The following is a 19,533-nucleotide window of genomic DNA, read 5'->3' on the forward strand; positions in this document are numbered from 1 at the left end:
TAACATAGTTAAATGTCCCAAGGTGCTTCACGGGAGTGTTAGCAAACAAAATTTGACACCGAGCCACGTGAGGAGAAATTCGGGCAGATGACCAAAAGCTTGGTCAAAGAGGTATGTTTTAAGGAGCGTCTTAAAGGAGGAAAGAGAGGCGGAGAGGTTTAGGGAGGGAATTCCAGTGCCTGGGGCCTAGGCAGCTTAAGGCATGGCCACCAATGGTTGAGCGATTTAAAATCAGGGATGCTCATGAGCCCAGGATTAGAGGAATGCAGATATCTCGAGGCGGGGGGGGGGGTGTTATGGGCCTGGAGGAGATTAGAGATAGGGAGGGATTTGAAAACAAGGATGAGAATTTTAAAAGCAAGTCATTGCTTAACCGGGAGCCAATGTAGGTCAGCGAGCATAGGGGTGATGGGTGAACAGAACTTGGTGCGAGTTAGGACACGGGCAGCCGAGTTTTGATGACCTCGAGTTTGTGTAGGGTAGAATTTGGGAGCCAGCCAGGAGTGCATTGCAATAGTCCGGTCTAGAAGCAACAACGGCATGGATGAGGGTTTCAGGCGCAGCTGAGCTGAGGCAGGAGCGGAAATGGACGATGTTACGGAGGTGGAAATAGGCGGTCTTATGCCTATAGGTGGATATGTGTTCGGAAGCTCATTTCATGGTCAGATATGACACCAAGGTTGCGAACAGTGTGGTTCAGCCGCAGACAGATGCTAGGGAGAGGGATGGAGTCGGTGGCTAGGGAGCAGAGTCTGTGGAGGGGACGGAAGACAATGGCTTTAACTGGAGCAAATTTCTGCTCATCCATTGCTGGATGTCGGACAAGCTGTCTGACAATTTAGAGACAGTGGAGGGGTCAAGAGAAGAGGTAGTGAGGTAGAGCTGGGTGTCATCGGCGTACATGTGGAAACTGATGCTGTGTTTTCAGATGGTGTCGTCGAGGGGCAGCGTGTAGATGAGAAATAGGAGGGGGCCAAGGATAGATCCTTGGGGGACACCAGAGGTAACGATGTGGGAGCGGGAAGAGAAGCTACTTGCAAGTGATTCTCTGGCTACGATTAGATAGATAAGAATAGAACCAGGTGAGTGCAGTCCCACCCAGCTGGACGACGGTGGAGAGGTGTTAAAGAAAGAAAAACTTGCATTTATATAGCACCTTTCACGACCACCGGACATCTCAAAGTGCTTTACAGCCAATGAAGTACTTTTGAAGTGGAGTCACTGTTGTAATGTAGGAAACGCGGCAGCCAATTTACGCACAGCACGGTCGCACAAACAGCAATGTGATAATGACTAAATCTGTTTTTGTTATGTTGGTTGAAGGATAAATATTGGCCAGGACACCGGGGATAACTCCCCTGCTCTTCTTTGAAGTAGTGCCATGGGATCTTTTATGTCCACTTGAGAAAGCAGACGGGGCCTCGATTTAACGTCTCATCTGAAAGACGGCACCACCGACAGTGCAACACTCCCTCAGTACTGTACTGGAGTGTCAGCCTAGCTTTATGTGCTCAAGTTCTTGGAGTGGGACTTGAACCCACAACCTTCTGACCAAGAGGCAAGTGTGCTACCAACTGAGCCACAGCTGACACTCCAGGTTGGAGGAGGATGGCGTGGTCAACTGTGTCAAAGACTGCAGACAGGTTGAGAAGGATGAGGGATAGTTTACCTTTGTCACAGTCACAGGATATTATTTGTGACTTCTTGATAGGAGCCGTTTCAGTACTGTGGCTGGAAAGAAAGATTCGATTAAGATAGAGAGAAAAAATAGAAATGAAATGTAAGAACAAAAATGTAAAATGTCAAGCATGACCTTTTAAAATTCTCTGACAACAATTGACTACACTGAGGTATGAAATTGAATACTTAAAATTGTTCCCATTCTGGGCGAGAGAGGTTGATCTGGCATTGCATTAACAATGATCACCTTGGGGCAGAATTTCTGGTCGGTATGACGGCGTGCGCTCAGAGTACGGCATCATACCACCTTTGAAATGGACATCAAGTTTGGGGTTTCCACACACGCTAAATCCTGAACTTGTGATCTGTTCAGTTCTGACTGTGAAACCCTTATTACTGGCACAGAGTTGGGCTAATTGCTTACCAACTACTGTACCCAGCAATTACGCAGTAAAATTTTACGGCTGGTGCAAACAGGCGCAGGAGCCTGTTTGCACAGCGTAAGGGGAGGGGGGATATGCAGCAGCTTGAAATACACACCAGTTATTGATTAAAAAAAAATCTTCAAAATAAATACCTGTAGCCACCTAACTAGATCTCCTGATCCCAACACAATTCTACCAAGAATGACAGAATGATATTTATTTATTAATTTACCGGGGTGAGTGAGATTAAAAAATCACGAATGGGCATCGGCGATTTCTGTTTCTTGATTGGAGCACTGCCCCACGTGATCCCAGGTACACTTACGCACACTGTGCGCCCCTGAGGTCCGTGGGCCACTACGCTGCAATCAACTCCGCAGCAAAACAACGCAAATTTTCGAAGGAGGCCTCGCAGATTTCTTTTGGAGGTCGGCGGCGTACTCCTTAGTTACGCCGCTGACCGCAATTTCAGGGCCATTTTTTAAAAGGTACTTGCGTTCTTAATTTTCAACCAGATTTAACTTTCTGTGGTGAGTTTAATGGGCAATTAATATAGAAACATAGAAGATAGGAGCAGGAGTAGGCCATTCGGCCCCTCGAGCCTGCTCCGCCATTCAATGCGATCATAGCTGATCATCCAAATTCAGTACCCGGTCCCTGCTTTCTCCCCATACCCCTTGATCCCTTCAGCCTTAAGAAATATATCCAACTCCTTCTTGAATATATTTAATGAATTCGCCTCTACTGCCTTCTGTGGTAGAGAATTCCACAGGTTCACCACTCTCTGGGTGAAGAAATTCCTCCTAATTTCTGTCCTAAATGGCCTACCCCTTATCCTTAGACTATGATCCCTGGTTCTGGACTCCCCGACCATCGGGAACAGCCTTCCTGCATCTAGTCTGTCCAGTCCTGTCAGAATTTTAAAAGTTTCAATGAGATCACCTCTCATTCTTCTAAACTCCAGCGAGTACAAGCCCAATCTCTCCTCATACGTCATACCTGCCATCCCAGGTATCAGCCTGGTGAATCTCCGCTGAACTCCTTCCATGGCAAGAACATCCTTCCTCAGATAAGGCGACCAAAACTGCACACAATACTCAAGGTGTGGTCTCACCAAGGCCCTGTACAACTGCAGCAAGACATCCTTGTTCCTGTACTCGAACCCTCTCGCTACGAAGGCCAACATACCATTTGCCTTCTTAACCGCCTGCTGCACCTGCATGCTTACCTTCAGCGACTGGTGCACAAGGACACCCAGGTCTCGTTGCACTTCCCCTTCTCCCAATCTATTGCCATTCAGATAATAATCTGCCTTCCTGTTTTTGCCACCAAAGTGGATAACCTCACATTTCTCCACGTTATATTGCATCTGCCATGCTTCTGCCCAATCACCCAACCTGTCCAAATCATCCTGGAGTTTCTCGGCATCCTCCTCACAGCACACACGCCCACCCAGCTTTGTGTCATCTGCAAATTTGGAGATATTACATCTAGTTCCCTTGTCTAGGTCATTAAAATATATTGTGAATAGCTGGGGTCCTAGCACCGATCCCTGCGGTACCCCACTAGTCACTGCTTGCCACTCGGAAAAGGACCCGTTTATTCCAACTCTTTGCTTTCTGTCTGCCAACTAGTTCTCTATCCAAGTCAATACCTTGCCCCCAATCCCAGGTGCCTTAACTTTACACGCTAATCTCTTATGCGGGACCTTATCGAAAGCCTTCTGAAAGTCCAAATATACCACCTCCAATGTTTCTCGCTTATCTATTTTACCAGTTACATCCTCAAAAAATTCCAGTAGATTAGTCAAGCACGATTTATCTTGTAAATCCATGTTGACTTTGTCCGATCCTGTCACTGTTTTCCAAGTGCTCTGCTATTACATCTTGTATAATGGACTCTAGCATTTTCCCCACTACCGATGTCAGGCTTACCGGTCTGTAATTCCCCGTTTTCTCTCTACCACCTTTTTTGAATAGTGGGGTAACATTAGCTACCCTCCAATCCATGGGTACTGTTCCAGATTCCATCGAATGTTGGAAGATGATCGGCAATGCATCTACTATTTCTATCGCCACTTCCTTAATTACCCGAGGATGTAGATTATCAGGCCCTGGGGATTTATCGGCCTTCAATCCCATCAATTTCCCTAACACCATTTCCCTACAAATACTGATTTTTTTCAGTTCCTCCCTTTCATCAGACGCTATGTTCCCCGACATCTCTGGGAGGTTATTTGTGTCCTCCTTTGTGAAGACAGAACCAAAATATGTATTTAATTGGGCTGCCATTTCTTTGTTCCCCATTATAAATTCCCCTGATTCTGATTGCAAGGGACCTATGCTTGACTTCACCAATCTTTTTCTCTTCACATATCTATAAAAGCTTTTACAGTCTGTGTTTATGTTCCCTGAAAGCTTACTCTCATATTCTATTTTCCCCTTCTTAATTAATCCCTTTGTCCTCCTTTGTTGAATCCTAAACTGCTCCCAATCCTCAGGTTTACTGCTTTTTCTGGCCAATTTATATGTCCTCTCCTTGGATCTTATGCTATCCCTAATTTCCCTTGTTAGCCACGGTTGAGTCACCTTTTTTGTTTTATTTTTATGCCAAACTGGGATGAAGAAATTCTGTAGTTCATCCATGTGGTCTTTGAATGTTTGCCATTGCCTATCCACCGTCAACCCTTTGAGTGACATTCCCCAGTCAATCCTACCCAACTCCCGCCTCAGACCATCGTAGTTTCCTTTGTTTAAATTCAGGACACTTGTCTCTGAGTCAACTACTTCATTCTCCATCTTAATGAAGAATTCGTTCATATTACGATCGCTCCGACCCAAGGGGCCTCGTGCAACAAGATTGCTAATTAATCCTTTCTCGTTACATAATACCCAGTCTAAGATGGCCTGATCTCTGGTTGGTTCCTCGACATATTGGTCCAGGAAACCATCCCGTAAACACTCCAGGAATTCCTCCTCCACAGTATTGTTACTAATTTGGTTAGCCCAATCTATATGTACATCCAGAAAGTTCTTAAAAATAACAAGGAGGCGGCTAAGAAAGAGATGCCGTTTGTGCAACTCGTTGCATTTCTCGTAATTCCTGAACTTGCTGGCCGATTTGCATATTAATAATGGTGTGTGTTGTGCTCGCACTATTACTTTTACATCAAAAAGTGGCCCGATGGTTTCTTATCCTTTTTCAGTATAAATAATAAGTTAAAAAATATTGGAGGCAAAATTGGGTCGCGCAGCTGCCCGAAATTCACTGGTAGCGCACCAAGAGGGAGGTGGGGTGCTACTGGAAGCGCCCCGCCTCCCTCTTGGGGCGCTGCGAGTGAATATCGCGATGCAATGTGCCGCAACGGGCACGTCGCGCTGTGGTACTGCAGGTCTTCCTCCCTTTATTAAAGGGTATGGGCCTAGCGCAGCGTGACCCGGGGTCAGCTGGGCCGCCAGAGATTGGAGTGCCGGCAAATGAGCCCGGCACTCAAGAAGTGCTGGGCCCACGGAAGGCAGCCAGCACCCCATGGTGGGGGCTGCACAGGAGGCCGGTGACCGCAACGGGGGCAGGTGCTGGCAGGTGGCCAGCAACAAAAATGGCCGTCCGGCACCTTCCCCTTAATTTGCGCCGACCGGCCGCAGGTTGGCCCCCTTCACCCTGTCGGATATGGCGTCCGGCGGTAAGTCAGGGGGCGCTACTGAAAATCGTGGCCTAGGCGCAAGCGGGGCACTGCGCATGTTGATGATGTCATCGACGGAGGCGCAGCGCCGCGGGGTGCTAACGGTTACCGCCGCCGCTAACCTCTTGCTGAATTTCGCGGAAGGTGTTGGCGGCCCCGCACCCAGGTGCTAGTTGCTTTGCGTCCCATTAGCACCCTCTTATGGCGCTAATGGGAGGCGCAAATAAACAGAATTTTTCCCCAATTGAACTAGCAAACACATAGGGGAAAATTAGACTGATTTTATTGGAAAAGCATTTACATTGAATATTACTCTAAAAATGACATCCTCTTGTAAAACACTTCCAGTTTTTTTTTCTCGGTGCAATCTCTCCACAGTGACAAGAATCTACAGTGAAGATGCTTTCAATTACCTCAGGATGGTTACATTATTGTATTAATTGCTTATCCTGCAACAATAGCTTTCATGCAAACATCTTGACAGCCGATGAAGCAGTACAAATTGAATCTTTTGCTCCCTGTTTGTTAATTATTTTAATTTGGCTCTCTTAACCTTTTTTGTATTACTTCACCTCCAGCTACAAACATAATGTAGGAGTAGTGCACTCATTAACTTAAAGATTTTTTTCTTTTCAGTTTCCAAAAATGGTGATCCTGCCATTTATTGTTCTCATTTTGAGGTTTTGCAACACTCAAGCAGCCAGGAAAGGGGTGACTGCTAGTTTAGATGCAAAGTGGTCATCAATGCCTTTGTTATTGGAGACAAGGTAAGATTAATTTTGAAACTGTTTTGTATGCTTAATTTTAACTTCACACTTTCTGCAGATCCTGCTTTAAAATTAAGTTTCCATGATTTGCCTACATACAAAATTTTGCAGAGCACAAATAAAATCTGTTAATCAAAACATAGGTTGTAGGTTCACGTGATAGCTTATTTGGAGGGAACGAAGAAAAATTCATCCAATTTCAATTCCAACTTGACCCTTGTTAATTTTATACTCATGTCCACTAGTTCTGCATCACAGACCAAGTTAAATATCCTGCTTATACTATTATTTATGCATTTCAGTGCTTTTAAATAATTGTCACTTTTCAATGAAAACAAGTTAGTTAGAGACAGAAAGAAAGTGGATTGAGAAAGAGAGAGAAAAAGAGACAAAGGAAAAGTAAGGAAAAAAAATGTAAAAGAATAAGCAGAAGAAGGAGACATTATAACCCAGTTGTGTTTGGAAATTGCTGTATTGGTCCTTGAGAAATTTGTAAGTGAATGGCAAGATGCTAAATGTACAAACAATCTTGACCCACGAAGTATAGAAACAGTGCCCCCATCCATCATGACGGGGACATTGGAACAGCTTTCATAGGAACATAAGAATTGGTAGATGAGAAAAGACCAAGGTCCATCTAGTTTGCCTTCTACAATCCTGGTAGTCACATGATGCAATAGTAATGGAGTTGTTGGCTATTCATAGCCATCGATCTCTATCAATTGGTCTACAACAGACCCAGAAATGACACGAGAAAATCCTCAGTGTGGCGAGCTATGGGAACCATGAGTCCTAATCCACCTTGTTCCTCCCAAGCATGCTACATCTACCACGTCATGTCTCAAATTACTCATATTGTATACCAAAATTATTTTCTGAAAGAAAACGATCTAATTTGCATTTCTGAATGTCGAACCAGCTTTGCATCCTGAAAATTATTGCCTTTCAGCACTAACAGGAGAGTGAATGGTAAGACTAGCACAAATATACTGCCAAGACAGAGAAAGTATAAAAAAAATTAGGAACAATTCACTTCCTGCTGGAGTGAGACTCCACAGCTTCATAGTTCCCTTTCTGGGCCTCCAAGGTTAAGTGTCAAGACAGGACCATAAATTACGTCATTAATAGAGTCCTTATGACCTTGATTACCAGCAGTAACCAGCAGGCTGCGGTGAGGTTAGTTAGCTTTAATGGTGTAAATCCAGCAAATTCATGACACACAATTATTTTCAATTGGGAGGCTCACTGTGAGGCTGCAATTTTTCGGTTTCGTCGAGGGTATCAGTGGAGTGGTGCAAATCATCCGGCAATTTGTGGAGAATCGGAACTCATGGCATATCTTTCTCACTACAAATTTCTGGGCTTTATATGAACTAATGATGGCGCACACCTCAATTTGCTACTTTTCTAGAAATTTCTGGGCCAATGTTGTAAAGAAAATCCTTATGATCATGAAGTGTAATTAAACGTACATGGTTGTAAGGAAGACATGGCTGCTGAAGGACCCTGGGTTAATGACTATCTTTACTGATGCTAATTCAGCTCCTTCACACCGTTGAAAGTGACTGGGAGGAATTACTGCACCCATCAGTGTGACGCAGTTGATTAATGTCAGTATAAATAGTTATTAGCCTAAGATCCTTCAGAAATCTTGTTTTTACAGCAATAACTTTAATGCTTTTTGGTAATTAAAAAGCAAGAATTACAGATCCAATGTCTGTGTTCCTTCCAGCTTTTAAATACACCCTTATATTGGGGGCAATTTTCAGAGCTGGCAGTCAGGGAACAGCATGGCCACTGCCTCCCTTGGCCAGACTGGAGAAGCTGGGATTGTTCTCCTTGGAGCAGAGAATGCTAAGAGAAGATTTGATAGAGGTGTTTAAAATCATGAAGGGTTTGGATAGAGTAAATAGAGAGAAACTGTTTCCAATGGCTGAAGGGTTAATAACCAAAAGGCACAGATTTAAGGCGATTGGCAAAAGAACCAGAGGCGACATGAGGAAAAACTTTTATAGGCAACGAGTGGTTAAAATTTGGAATGCACTGCCTGATAGGATGGTGGATACAGATTCAATAGTAGCCTTCAAGAGGGAATTCGACTTGAAGGAGTAAAATTGCAGGCATGTGGGGAAAGAGCGGGGGAGTGGGACTAACTGGATTGCTCTTGGAAAGGGCCGGCGCAGATTCGATGGGCCAAATGGCCTCCTTCTGTGCTGCACCATTCTTTGGAGGTTAGCAGTGCTGCAGTTATAGAATCAAAGTACAAAATTCATTTTAGTGCCATATCCCTTTTTAGAGTAACCTCATCTGTTTGCAATAACCACGCCACCGTTGAATTTCATTCCATGCTAGTTTGTATTATAAAGCATGTGTTTCTTGCAGCAGTGCATATATTTAGTTAACATTGCACAAGTACAAATTTACTTACAAAAAACAAAGACAGATAATTTGAACAAAAATATTACACAGTGCCAAACTGTCAATGTAATACGTTAGATTAAAATAGGTTAGGACCTGTTTTTTTTTAAAAAAGCACATTCTGTTAAAGCATCACTAATTATGGTTTACAAAAATACAATTAGGCACCCAGTAATCCATGAGTTTTTTTAAAGTCATTTTGGAATTTAAAAAAAACCTCCAGGCTTTTAGTTTAAAAGAAAATCCTAATACAAAAAAAGGTACTGGAGGATTGGAACTCTGGTCTTGATGCCCACAAGATTTCAGTTCCTGCTTATCTGGCCTTATTTTGGGATTGCAGTGTGGGGATGATGGTGGGGTGGCAGCTGTGACTTGGGTGAGGAGGCCAACAGGGAAAGAAGACTCAGGAAATGGGACTGAGCAAATAGGAGTTGGAGGCTAGAGCTGAAAAGAACAGGCGTTGGGGAGAGTGAAATTTCAACAGGACAGGAGTTGGGGCGAAAGTCTTCTGATTCCAAAATCATAGGCATATCAGAGAAAGTGATAATTTCCCAAGAAACAAAGCTGGATTGATAATTATTCTTACCTGGGAATCAGAATCATAGACTAGTACAGCATAGAAGGAGGCCATTTGGCCCATCAAGTCTGCACCGGCTCTTTCGAAGAGCAATCCAGTTAGTTCCACTCCCCTGCTCTTTCCCTATATCCCTGCAATTTATTTATCCAATTCCCTTTTGAATGCTACTATGAAATCTGTACCCACCACCCTAACAGGTAGTGCATTCTAAATACTAACCATTTGTTGCATTAAAAAAAAGTTTTTCCTCTCCTCATGTTTCTTTTGTCAATCACCGTAAATCTGTGCCCCTGGTTATCGATGCTTCTGCCATTGAAACAATTTCTCTTTATTTACTCTATCTAAACCCTTCATGATTTTAAACACGAGCTATGAGCAAAGTGACAGTGAAGAAGCTAAAAGAATTAGTCTGCAAACTTTCAGTGCAGTGCTACAAATGCTAAACATATTTATGTTCAGTATTTCACAGTCTCAATCACAGGAATGTAAATCAGGTGCGTGGCATGGGGACATCGGAACAGGAGGTGACCATTCAGCCCCTCCGTCTTGTTTCGTCATTCAGTTAGATCATGGCTGATCCTTTATCTTAACTCCACCTACCCGCCTTGGTTCCATAACCCTTAATACCCTTGCTTAACAAAAATCTTTCAATCTCAATTTTGAAATTTTCCATTGACCTAGCCTCAACAGCTTTTTGGGGGGAGAGAGTTTCAGATTTCCACTACCCTTTGTGTGAAGAGCTGCTTCCTGCTGACATCAATCCTGAACGGCCTCGCTCTAATTTTAAGGTTATGCCCTCTTGTTCTGGGGTATGATGCCCAAAACTGAACACAGCAATCGGGAGATCCCGTGTGGGCTGCTAACAAGCTGGAAGAGATGCTGCATATGCGCAGCCATGCAGCAAATTTAAAGGGACCGCGCACGAAAAAAAAATTAGAGGGAACATTGACTTCCAGCCCCCTTGAGATAAAGGCCAACATTTATATTAGCCTTTAAAATTATTTTTGGGACCTGCCTACTAGCTTTTCGTGATTTCTGTACTTGGACCCCTATATCGCTGCTCCTCCACAGTTCCTAGCTTCCTGCCAGTTAGAAAATACTCTGATCTATCTTTCTTGGGTCCAAAGTAGATGACCTCACACTTCCCCACATTGAACTCTATCTGCCACAGCTTTGCCCACTCAGTTAATCTAACAATGTCCCTTTGCAACTTTCCACTTCCATCTACACTATTTACTGTGCCACCTAACTTAGTGTTGTCAGCAAACTTGGATGTATGGCTCTCTCTTCCTTCATTTAACTCATTTTAAGCCGAGGCCCCAGTACAGATCCATGGGGGACACCACAAGACACAACCTGCCAATTGGAGTACGTACCCATTATCCCTACTCTGTCTCCTATTGAATGCCTTCCAGAAGTCCATATTATAACATCCACTGACACTCCCTTATCTACCACATTAGTTACCTCCTCAAAAAAAATCAGCTAGGTTCACTGGATATGACTTACCATTTGCAAATCCATACTGGCTCTCTGTTCAGTTCATGTTTGTCCAAGTGCTCAGTCACTCTGTCCCTAATAATAGATTCTAGTAACGGCCCCACAACATACGTTAGATTAATGGGCTAATTTCCTAGTTTATCTCTCTTACCCTATTTAAATTGTGCAAGTGACATTAGCAAGTTTCCAAACCAAGTGGAGAACACTTGAATCAAGAGTGTTTTGGAAGATCATGATTAACGTATCTACAATTTCCTCACATACTTATTTTAATACCTTGGGGGTGGAAACCATCAGGTCCTGGACATTTGTCTATCTTTAGTCTTATTATTTTCTCCATTTCCATTTTTAAACTTGTATTAAATCTAGTAAATTCCCCCCCTTAATTTATTTTTACTTTTCCTTGTATCTCTGGTATTTATCCTCATCCTCTACTGTGAAGACCAATACAAAGTAAATATTCAACAAGTCTACCATTTCCTGGTTTTCAATTACAATATCACCCGTGTCTGTCATTAAGGGGCCCACATGACCATTTATAATCTTTTTACTACTTCTGGCATAGTAGTTGTGGAGACTAGCCCTCTTTATATGCTGCTGTTACAAATTCAGGTCTGCCGTAGATATCTTCTCCACTTCAATGGCATCATTCACTCCCTTTTAAGTGGATTCCATACCCCTTGCGTGCTCAACTAGAATTTTGCTGCCCAATACCTACGTGTACAGTAGCGTGACCCAGTGTGTAACAGTAGTACCCTCTTGTGATCTCAACTGGATAGTCCTGTCTTTGCATGTGCCCTCCAGTCTTTTTTTGAAGGTGGACTGAGGAAACACCTGGTAAGATGAGACCTGATATGAATAATTAAGTTGCTTTATTTTACAGCAAGTGAACATACAGAGCAACAGTTGCGATCGAACTTGCTTAATTCAATAATTGCAACTTGTCTTTGTTGTATATACACAATTTGCTTTAAAGCACAAACCCTAAATATAAAATTTTCCAAAGTCTTTTCTGTAAAAAAAAAGTCAAAAAATCTCATGATTTAGACCTTCATTCCTTAGTTGCCTGTATGAAGGAAAACTGGTTGGAGTAAAACTGCTCGTTGGCTTCTCTATATAGGTTTTTATCGTGAGACTTTGTAGGCTTATTGATGTTTGCTAATAAATATGACAAACACATTTGACAGGACACAAGCTTATTGATATGGATTTGCATTGGACATTGTATATAAATGAGCTGGTGACATGTTAAATGTTGATGACTAGCTTGAGGAACAAGTAAAGCTCCAGCTATCCAGAGTTTCAGTTGTCTTTGTTAATAAACATACACAATCTTAGTGATGCTGCTATATTAATGTGGTGATGGATGGATGGAACATACATTAGTTCCAAGGATGTTCAGACAGTATAACTGGTGAGAGGTACAGTACTGCGAACAACCTTTTGCGTTGAACCAAAACTGGCCAGGATCACTATGTTCTGGAGGAAGTATTAATATGCAAAGAGGAATAGTTGGCAAGAAAATGTTTTGACTGAATAAACTCTATAAATTAGAAAATGTGGAAGAAAGTAACTTGGGCTCATTTTGTGCTGCAAGTGCCAATGTCCCTTTCTTGTGCTGATTTTGTAGTTTTAAAATATTTTACAAAATTATCCCTTTCCTGAAATGTTTGTAAGTTTTAACATTCTCATAATACCAGAAGTTAAGATAATGAACATGGGGGGAAAAATTCGGTATCTCCCCATTTGGGGCGCCATTATTGGCGGTGCGCAAAGTTTTGCGCCTGGCGCTAATTATCGCCTCCGACAGCAAACTTGGCTTTTATCGTCCCTGGAGGTGATTGGAGCGCTAAATCAGGTGCTACACACCTCTGTTAAGGCACGAAGGCCGAGGAGTGAGGTGCTACCTCGGAGGGCGGGCGCAGCGCAGGTGCTGTCAATTAGCGATGGAACACAGACACACTGGCGCCGGTCAGTTCTTAAAGGGGCGGGTCGATCTTGCTCTGCAGCCACACCCTGTTCATTGGAGCCTTGAATCTCGGCCTGGGCAGACCTGTGGCTAAATCCTGCAGCCAAGGACTATGGAGAGGGCCAGGGAGCGAGCACAGCGCTTCTGCGAGCGGGCCTTGGAGGCTCTGGTTGGCGCTGTGGAGCGCAGAAGATCTATTCTGTACCCAGAGAGTGGCAGGAGGCCATTGCCACACGAGTACAGAAGAGTGTGGAGGGAGGTGGCTCAGAGAGTCTCCTCAAGCAGCATGGTGCCTAGGACCCATCTCCAATGTAGGAAAAAGTTCAACGACCTCACTCGGGTCGTCAGGGTGAGTGCCTTTTTTTCAAAACCTCTCCATCCCTCCATCTCAACCTCACTTTATGGCCATAGGGTCTTAAAAGCCCCAATGCCCAACACTCATCCAACACCTATGGCCCTTTCATCGAACACACACGCACATTCCACACTTTGCATACAGTAAGGGCTATTCAACTATGGCAGGCATTTCAGGCAAGACCATGGCTGTATATTTACTCAGACGCCATCCTTTTTCTTGCAGGCCAAGCTGTCTCATAATAGGAGACAGCAGCAACGGACTGGTGGAGGGCGGTTTCAGCTGCAAACCCTCAGCGATCTTGAGGTGCGCATCCAGAGGATTGTGGCAAGCCGGGTGATTGGTCACGTTGCCACTGGAGACGCTGACCCCGTTCTGGACAGCAAACTCCTTTTTGTCCTCTCTCCTTCCACTTGTTCCTCACAACACCAGCCTTTGACATTTTCAATCCAAATTAGTAAATCGCTGCACTCATGCCTCCCTTGCTGCCACCCTGTCCTCACGCTAAAGCCACTCTTGTACCGCCCTGCTTTCAGATGGTGATTCACCAGGTGAGGCCTCAAGCTGCCAGTGGGAGTGAAGCTGAAAGCGAGGAGGAAGAGGAAGCCGGATCATCAGCGCCACCCTCTCCTGAGGAAGCCCATGCCCACACTGGGAACACGCCTTCCCTGGAGAGGAGTAGGGGGGAATGGTCTGATGAGGGTGAAGCTCCAGGACCCAGTGGGCTGCAGCAACGTGATGGGGGTAGGGAAGCTTGGGGGCCTTCTCCCCGGAGGGAGAGTATGCCATCGAGTCCTGCTGCACTGGACACAGAGGAGGAGCGGGTCCTCGCTGAAATGAGCGCCCAGGCGGATCGCAGGCGCACTGAGCTCATGGCTGCAGTGGCAAGGGTGCCCGAATCCATTGAATCACTGGCAAGGAGTGTGGAGCACTTCGGTGTAGCACAGGCGGCTGCCACGCAAATGCGTAGTGCTGCAATGCAGTCAGTGGCTGGTCTCATGCAGATTGAGGCCATGCGAGCACTGACTGCTGCCACCCTCGCTGGATCATGCAGATTTCCCCGGGGCTCTCACCGTGCCGCAGCATGCCAGCAATCTGTGCTCCATCAAATTGCTCTGGATGCTGAAGCGCTGCCCCGTGGGAGTGCCAGTGTGTCGGTCGAGCAGGGAGTTGCTGTCCTCTCTCTCAAGATGACCGCATTCCTGCTGCCACCACTGGCACTTCTCCACTGCAGTTGACACCGCCTGTAGGACAGACTGCTGCCGCCCATGCAAAGTTGGTGCAGTCTGCAGCTGGGCCCTCCGGACCCAGAGCTGGTCCAGGCCGCCCTTCAAGGGCATCTGCAGTCTCGGGTTGTGACAATCGGCAGCCTTCCACCAGCCTTGCTCCAGCCACAGGGGTCCCATTACGGAGGAGCTGCAGGGTGGGAAGGGAGGAATTTTGCAAGGGAAGGAGATTGTAACATTTGCATATTCAATTATCATTGGCCCGCAGGCATCTGTAAGGAATACCTATTATTTTCACATGATCACATGCTGAGTTGTCATTGGCCTGCAGGCATCTGTAAGGACTTCTATTGTTTTGGAAGACCCAGGCTAGGGGTCCTAACGCCATCTTGTCCCCACTGCTGTATTCGTCAGATCATCAAACCTAATGCTTAAATAAAGAGTTAAACTGAAATACTCCGTTGTCCTGCAAGTTATTAGTTTTGTACAAAGTGTGCAAAACAAGACATGGTGTCAGAACAGGGATTTGAAATGGACATCGTTTGAGCTCCCTTACCTCGAATGAATTGGGAATCTTTGAACTTACCTGTAGAATGGCGCAAGTTCAAGCAACACGTGCAGTTGATGTTCTCGGGTCCACTGAAAAGCAAAGGGGAGGAAGAAAGATGCAGCTACCTACCCTTGTGGATCGGAGAAAAAGGGAGAGACATTTTTAACGCATTGCTTCATCCGCGGTGAGAGACCAAGGTACTGAAAAGTTATTTTGACCGTTTTGAATCATATGTGATGCCCAAGACAAATACGATATTCGCTAGGCACAAGTTTCAGGAGAAAGTACAAGGAGCTAGTGAGTCGTTTGAACAGTTCATGACTGAGTTAAAACTGCTGGTAAAAGACTGTGCATATGCAGATAAAGATGAGATGGTCAGAGACCGCATCGTGTTTGGAATACATTCAGCTAAAGTGAGAGAGAAACTTTTGAATGTTGGGTCCGGGCTAACGCTGGCCAAAGCTATAGACATAGCTAGATCGCACGAGATAGCCCAAGCACAGTTGAAAACCATAACCGGTGCCACGAGCAGCTCGAGTGAACAGACAGTGCACGCAGTTAATAGATACACACCAAGGAACACTGCCCAGAGAGCGTGTTTCAGAACAGAAAGAACAGCGAGAGTTCTAAAAATGGGCAACACAGACATAAAACGCTTCAAAAACTGTGGATATTGTGGAAACAACTGGCATGGAGAAAAGGAGTACTGCCCTGCCAAAGGAAGGCAGTGTACTAAATGTGGTAAACGGAACCACTTTGCTAAAGTTTGCAAGACTGTATTCGGAAAAACAGTACACACAGTGAGTGACAGCCAAATGCCAGATAGAGAGCCAAATGCAGAGGAACTGTTTATTGGTTCTGTGTCACAGAAAAAACAGATTTCAGAGACTGAGCAAGCTTTTGCCGATTATTGAGATAGGAAAACAGGGCAAAGAGCTTAAGTTTAATCTAGACACTGGATCTCAGGTTAATGTAATTCCTCTGAGTGAGCATCACAGCTTGAAGGATGAGTGTGAGCTACAGCCCACCTCATGCAGACTGACCGGCTATGGGGGTGAGCAGCTCAGTGTAAAAGGCACATGCGTGATGAAATGCAAGTATAAAGAAAGCGCCATGATGTTGGACTTTTACGTTATTGACACTCAAGCACCTCCAGTACTAGGTCTAAAGGCATGTTTAGACATGGACCTCATCAAGCTAGTGCTATCGTTGACAGCACCAGTTGATAAGCAGACAGTCATGGAGGAGTTTGCTGACGTCTTCAAAGGAATCGGACTATTCCCAGGTGAATGCACTATTCACCTTGACCCAGTAGCAACCCCTGTGGTTTGCCCACCAAGAAGGATACCCCTTACTCTACGTAGTCGCCTGAAGGAAGAGCTGCAGAGCATGGAGAATACAGAAATCATCGTCCAGGAAACAGAACCGACAGAGTGGGTCAACGCATTAGTAGTGGTTGAAAAACCACGTACAGGCAAGCACCAGAGTCTGTCTCAACCCCAGAGATTTGAACAAGGCTATCAAACGCCCTCACTACCCTCTACCAACGCTAGATGACATCAGACCTAAGCTAGTGGGAGCACGTTACTTCAGTGTAATGGATGCACGATCAGGATACTGGACTATCAAGCTCACGGAAGAGTCATCTAAGCTAACAACGTTCCACACACCATTTGGACGCTACCGATTTCTGCGTTTACCATTTGGTCTTATCTCGGCTCAGGATGAATTCCAGCGGAAGATCGACGAAACCTATGAAGGCCTCGACGGAGTAGTCGCAATCGTAGATGACATCCTCATCTATGGCAGGAATAGAAAGGAACATGACAGGAACCTCCATGCGATGCTACAAAGATCACGGGAGAAAGGCATCCGGCTCAACCCTGAGAAAAGCATAATCGGATCCACCGAGATCAGTTATTTCGGGCATCGCCTCGCAACTGACGGCATTAAGCCGGATCCAGAGAAAATCTCCGCCATCAAAAAGATGGAGCCGCCGAAGAACCGCGCAGAGCTAGAGACAGTACTAGGCATGGTTAACTACTTAGCCAAGTTTGCCCCGAGCCTCTCCCGAAATCAACATACCCATGCGTCAGTTGCTCAAACAATCCAATGAGTTCCTGTGGGACAAACAACATGATACAGCATTTCAGAAAATGAAAGACCTGAGAACCAGGACCAGTTCTTGCCTACTTTGACCCCAACAAAGAGCTCAGACTACAAGTGGACGCGTCAAAGTACGGACTAGGCGCAGTATTACTGCAAGAAGGAACGCCCGTCGGCTACGCTTCCAGATCGCTCTCAGACAGTGAAATCAACTATGCTCAAATCGCGAAAGAGCTATATGCAATTCTGTTTGGATGTAAGCATTTCCACCAGTACATCTATGGCCGAAAAGTCATTGTGGAATCTGACCACAAGCCCCTCGAGTCAATCATGAGGAAACCACTAGCCGCAGCACCACCAAGGCTACAGAGAATGATCCTTCAGCTACAGAAGTACGACTTCACAATCATTCACCATCCAGGCAAAGACATTCCTGTCGCAAGCACGCTCTCCAGAATGTCTCTTAGCTACCAGGACAGCAGCCTCAGTGAAGGCATGGATGTGCAGGTGCACATGGTGGAGAACAGCTTACCTGTGAGTGACTCAAAACTGAAGGAGATCCGAGCAGGAACAGAGAAAGATGCACAACTCACACTACTGAGCAAAGTCATACATGAAGGATGGCCTGAGGAAAGGAGGAAATGCCCTCCGAGCATATCTGAATTCTGGAACCACAGAGACGAACTGTCACAAATCAACGGAATCATCTTCAAAGGGGAGAAAATCATCATTCCTACCAGTCTCCGAGAAGAGACGTTGACAAAAATTCATGCTGGACATATGGGCATGGAAAAATGCAAACAAAGAGCACGTGACATTATGTTTTGGCCCAGAATGTGCAAACACATTGAGGACATTGTCAGAAAATGTTCCATTTGTCTAGAGCGCCGCCCATCAAATGTCAAAGAGCCCATGATACCTCACCGTATCCCAGACAGGCCCTGGCAGGTCGTGGCAACGGATCTGTTCACATGGAACAACGAGGACTGCATAGTGACCGTTGGTTACCACAGCAGATTTTTTGAATTGGACAAGCTTCACAGCACCACATCTGCAGCTGTGATCCACAAGCTAATGGCAGCCTTTGCCAGGCATGGCATTGTAGAGACTTTAGTCTCAGACAATGGCCCCCAATACAAATCAAAAGAGTTCGAGTCGTTTGCCAAGGCATTGGATTTCACACATGTCACATCAAGCCCACATTACCCTCAAAGTAATGGCCTTGCTGAAAAAACTGTCCAGATTGCAAAAACACTCATGGACAAAGCCAAAGCGGACAAAAGAGACCCCTACATCAGTCTCCTTGAGTACCGCAACACTCCGGTTGACAACTTCAAGTCACCAGCACAGCTGTTGATGAGCCGCAGACTTCGCTCAATCCTTCCAAGCACCAACCAGCAGCTGCAGCCAGAGGTCGTCGGCTGCAAGCAAGTGCATGCAAAACGTGTACAGAGACAGCAACACCAAAAGAGATATTATGACAGGTCAGCTAGACTACCGCCGCTGCACAATGGAGAATCCGTCAGAATCCAGGAGCATGACTACTGGAAGCCAGCAGTCATCATCCAGCCAGCTGACACTGAGCGATTGTATCACGTCCGCACCACAGAAGGACAGGTGTACCGCCGCAATCGCAGGCACCTCCTGAACACCAAGGAACAACACCGTCATTCCGACGAGAGGATCAGTTCAACAGAGTGTGATGAACAGAGCAATACACAAAACACATCGTACGAACCTGAACCTGAATTGTTGACCGATTCAGGAGCATGCTCAGTTCCATACCACACAAGGTTGGGGCGAGAGGTGAAGCCTAGAGTTATCCTTGACTTGTGAACTGTCAAAGGGTGTAGGCGGATCGCTGCCCTAATAAAAAACTGTATATCGTTATTGAAACGTTGAGATGTTTTCAGTGCTAGTTAAATGCTGAGTTTACTTATATGTTTATGCTACCGAGAACATTATGTAGAAGAAAGGTTTAAAAGTAATGCAGAACATTTTTCTTTTAAAAGAAAGGGGATGTAACATTTGCATATTGAATTATCATTGGCCCGCAGGCATCTGTAAGAAATACCTATTATATTCACGTGATCACATGCGGAGTTGTCATTGGCCTGCAGGCATCTGTAAGGACTTCTATTGTTTTGGAAGACCCAGGCTAGTGGTCCTAACGCCATCTTGTCCCCACTGTGCCGTATGAGTCAGATCATCAGACCTAATGCTTAAATAAAGAGTTAAACTGTAATACTCTGTTGTCCTGCAAGTTATTAGTTTTGTA

The 19,533-nt window shown here is 45.1% G+C and overlaps 1 protein-coding gene across 1 annotated transcript in view; it reads left to right on the forward strand.

Annotated features, from left to right (window-relative positions):
• The window catches only part of LOC147111533 (UDP-glucose:glycoprotein glucosyltransferase 1-like), a 680,288-nt gene that overhangs the window by 29,490 nt on the left and 631,265 nt on the right, over positions 1–19,533 (forward strand). Inside the window, exon 2 of the mRNA XM_085999896.1 lies at positions 6,424–6,554. Coding sequence (XP_085856022.1) covers positions 6,424–6,554 — 131 coding nt within the window. The remainder of the gene's footprint in view (positions 1–6,423; positions 6,555–19,533) is intronic.

This window comes from Somniosus microcephalus, chromosome 10 (genome assembly GCF_052327205.1).
Source record: "Somniosus microcephalus isolate GS21.2 chromosome 10, FLI_Smic_1.0, whole genome shotgun sequence".
Lineage (NCBI taxonomy): Eukaryota > Metazoa > Chordata > Chondrichthyes > Squaliformes > Somniosidae > Somniosus > Somniosus microcephalus.